The 3,273-nt window shown below is 37.4% G+C and overlaps 1 protein-coding gene across 1 annotated transcript; it reads right to left on the bottom strand.

Annotated features, from left to right (window-relative positions):
- Window positions 1–1,406: 1,406 nt before the first annotated feature.
- On the bottom strand, window positions 1,407–2,507 carry LOC148554103 (uncharacterized). Its single transcript, XM_088494988.1, has one exon. It carries the CDS (start codon window positions 2,505–2,507, stop codon window positions 1,407–1,409), a length of 1,101 nt encoding a protein of 366 aa, XP_088351114.1.
- Window positions 2,508–3,273: the final 766 nt, after the last annotated feature.

Here is a 3,273-nt window from a genome sequence, read left to right as displayed (position 1 = left end):
GTCCACCCAAGAGCTGTTTTATGGCTCTTGAGCACTGAAACAAGTGCCTCTTCCTCTTCAGGCTTCAGGGAAGAGCTAATAATTACTGGATATGAATCATTTCCACCCAAGAACACATATTTCATAGAAGGGGGTAAGGGTTTGAGCTCAAGCTTGGGGGCTTCCTCCTCCTTGATTGGCGTGTTCATCAGTTTTTTTTGGGGTGGTGAATCGTCAACTTCAACTAATTCACACTCAGAAATAGGATCCAGAACATCATTAAGTACCTCAGTTTCCAGTACTTCTTGAACAAGTGGTTCAATAACATTTATTTTCATACACCCCTCAGAATCATTGGGGTGCTTGAGGGCTTCAAAAACATTTAGGACCACCTGTTCTTCATTGACCCTCAGGGTTAATTCACCCATTTGCACATCAATCAGAGATCTACCTGTAGCTAAAAATGGTCTACCAAGTATAATAGAGGGTTTTACCTCCTCTTCCATGTCTAATATAACAAAATCAACAGGGAAAATAAATGGTCCTACTTTAACAAGTAAATCTTCAACCACACACACATGTAATTTAATAGAAAGATCAGCAAGTTGAAGAGAAATATGAGTAGGTTTTACCTCCTCAATTTGAAGCTTTTTCATCACTGAAAGTGGCATGAGGTTGATGCTAGCTCCAAGATCACATAAAGCTCTCTGAATGCTGACTTCTCCAATGGTGCAAGGAATGACAAAGCTTCCTGGGTCTGGCATCTTCTTAGGAAGGGTGTGTTGAATAATAGCACTGCATTCCTTGGTTAACACCACGGTTTCTTGCTCCTTCCAATTCCTCTTGTGGGTCAACAACTCTTTCATAAATTTAGCGTAGAGAGGCATTTGCTCCAGAGCCTCTGCAAAAGGAATGTTGATCTGCAGCTTCTTGAAGACATCTAAAAATTTAGAGAATTGCTTTTCTTTGGACGCCTTCTGAAGCCTCTGAGGATATGACATTTTTGGCTTGTATTCAGGGGCCTTTGGTAAGGTTGGATAAGTGTCAAGAGAGTTAGGAAACGGGTTGTCTGCACGCTTAGGAGGGGCGTGCTCTACTTCTTCCTTCTTCTCCTCTGGAGTTTCCTTTTCAACTAGATCTTCATTGACCTTGGTCTCAGAACCAGCTACCTTACCACTTCTCAATTGAATAGCCTTGCAATCTTCTCTTGGGTTCACCACTGTATCACCAGGGAATGTATTTGAAGACCTTTCAGGTAATTGCTTGCTCATTTGACCCATTTGCACCTCCACATTTCTAATGGAGGCTCTGGTTTCTTACATAAAACTCATCATCATCTCCCAATTAGAATCTTCTTGGGATTTAGAATTTGCCTGCTGAGGTGGTTGTTGTTGCTGAGACTGAAATTGGCGGTTATTATAGTTGTTCTATTGAAAACCGCCCTGAAAACTATTGTTGAAGTTCTGAGGTCTCTGAGGTTGATCTCTCCACCCAAAATTTGGGTGATTCCTCCACTCCTGATTGTATGTCTTAGAATATGGATCATTGTTGAGATTTCTAGGACCACTCACCATGTAATTCACCTGTTCAGAAGAGGGTTGAGCATAATCATAATTATCATTTTGCATAAAGTTACCTGCCATGTCATAGGAGACTTCCTGTGGTGGATTTTGGGTGTTGATAGCTGAGACTTGCATGCCACCCATCTGTTGAGTAAGTAGATTTATTTGCTGAGACATCAGCTTGTTCTGAGCAAGAAGAGCATTAACAGCTTCTACTTCCAACACGCCTCTCTTTTGAGTGGTCTCAGAGTTCACAGAATTCCTGTTAGATGAGTATAAATATTGGTTGCTTGCAACCAATTCAATCAGCTCAATAGTTTCCTCTGGTGTCTTCTTCTTGTGCAATGAACCGCCTGTAGAAGTGTCTAGGCTCATCTTGGACATCTCACCCAAGCCTTCATAAAAGATATCCAGTTGGGTCCATTTGGAGAACATGTCTGGAGGGCATTGCCTAGTCAGTAGCTTGTATCTCTCCCAAGCTTCATAAAGAGTTTCTCCCTCTTTCTGTCTGAAAATCTGAACCTCCAACCTAAGCTTAGTCAGCTTCTTTGGTGGGAAAAATTTAGTGAGAAACTCAGTAACCACCTTTTCCCAAATATCCAAACTCTCCTTCGGTTGGGAATCTAGCCATAGCTTTGCTTTATCCCTCAGAGCAAATGGGAAGAGCATGAGTTTGTATACCTCAGGATTCACTCCATTTGTCTTCACAGTATCACATATCTGCAGAAAATCAGAAATAAACTGATTTGGATCTTCATGAGGAAGTCCGTGATACTGGCAATTTTGTTGCACCAGGGTGACCAATTGTGGCTTCAACTCAAAGTTGTTTGCAGCTATAGGAGGTACCACAATGCTTTTTCCATAGAGATCCGCAGTAGGAGAAGAATAAGAGCCAAGCACTCTCCTCTGTTGATCATCCTCGTTCGGATTTGCCACATTGGCATTAGCATTATTGTTAGGATCCATAGTGGATTCTGTAGCCTTGTAAAGTCTTGCTTGTTGTAAACGCCGTCTGAAAGTTCTTTCAGGTTCAGGATCAAAGTCTAAGAGATGTTATTTGTCTCTGTTCCTGCGCATAAACAAACAGAAAACAAAAAAAGATGGGACTCTCTACGTCAGAGTGCAGAGAAGTCCCTGTGAGATAACCTATGTAAAATAATAAAATAAAAATACTAAATAAATAAATAAATAAAGTTCGAAAATAATAACTAAAATTAAATAAAAAAAATTTCGAAAAGAAAAAACAAATAGAAAAATTAAAATAAAATCAACTGGATAACACCAAAATTAATTTCAGAAATTAAGAAAAAAAATTAATACTAAATTTGTTATTTTATTTTTTTATTTTATTTTTTGAAATTAATAAAGCAGAATTAAAATAAAATTAAAACGAAAATGAAATAAAGTAATAAAAAAACGACAAAAGGTTTGAAAAGAAATAAAAAATGGATTAAATAAAACTAATTAAATAAAACAAAATAATGAAATAGACAAAACGAAAGTGAGAAAAAAAAAAAGAAACGAAAGTAAAAGAAATAAAAAAGGAAAACGGGGTGGGGGTGCTAAAGAAAGAACAAAGAAAAGAGAAAAAAATAAATAAATATTACGGGAAGAAAAATAAACAAAAATGAAAAATAAAAATTAATAATAATAAAATAAAACTAATTAAAATCGAAACGCCTGATCTAAGTAATCAAGCAATTAATAGTTGTTAATCACAGTCAATTTTCTG

The sequence above is a fragment of the Arachis ipaensis genome, chromosome B7 (assembly GCF_059453495.1).
Source record: "Arachis ipaensis isolate K30076 ecotype BB chromosome B7, ASM5945349v1, whole genome shotgun sequence".
Taxonomy (NCBI): Eukaryota; Viridiplantae; Streptophyta; class Magnoliopsida; order Fabales; family Fabaceae; genus Arachis; species Arachis ipaensis.
This window is presented reverse-complemented; position numbering and strand designations above follow the sequence as displayed.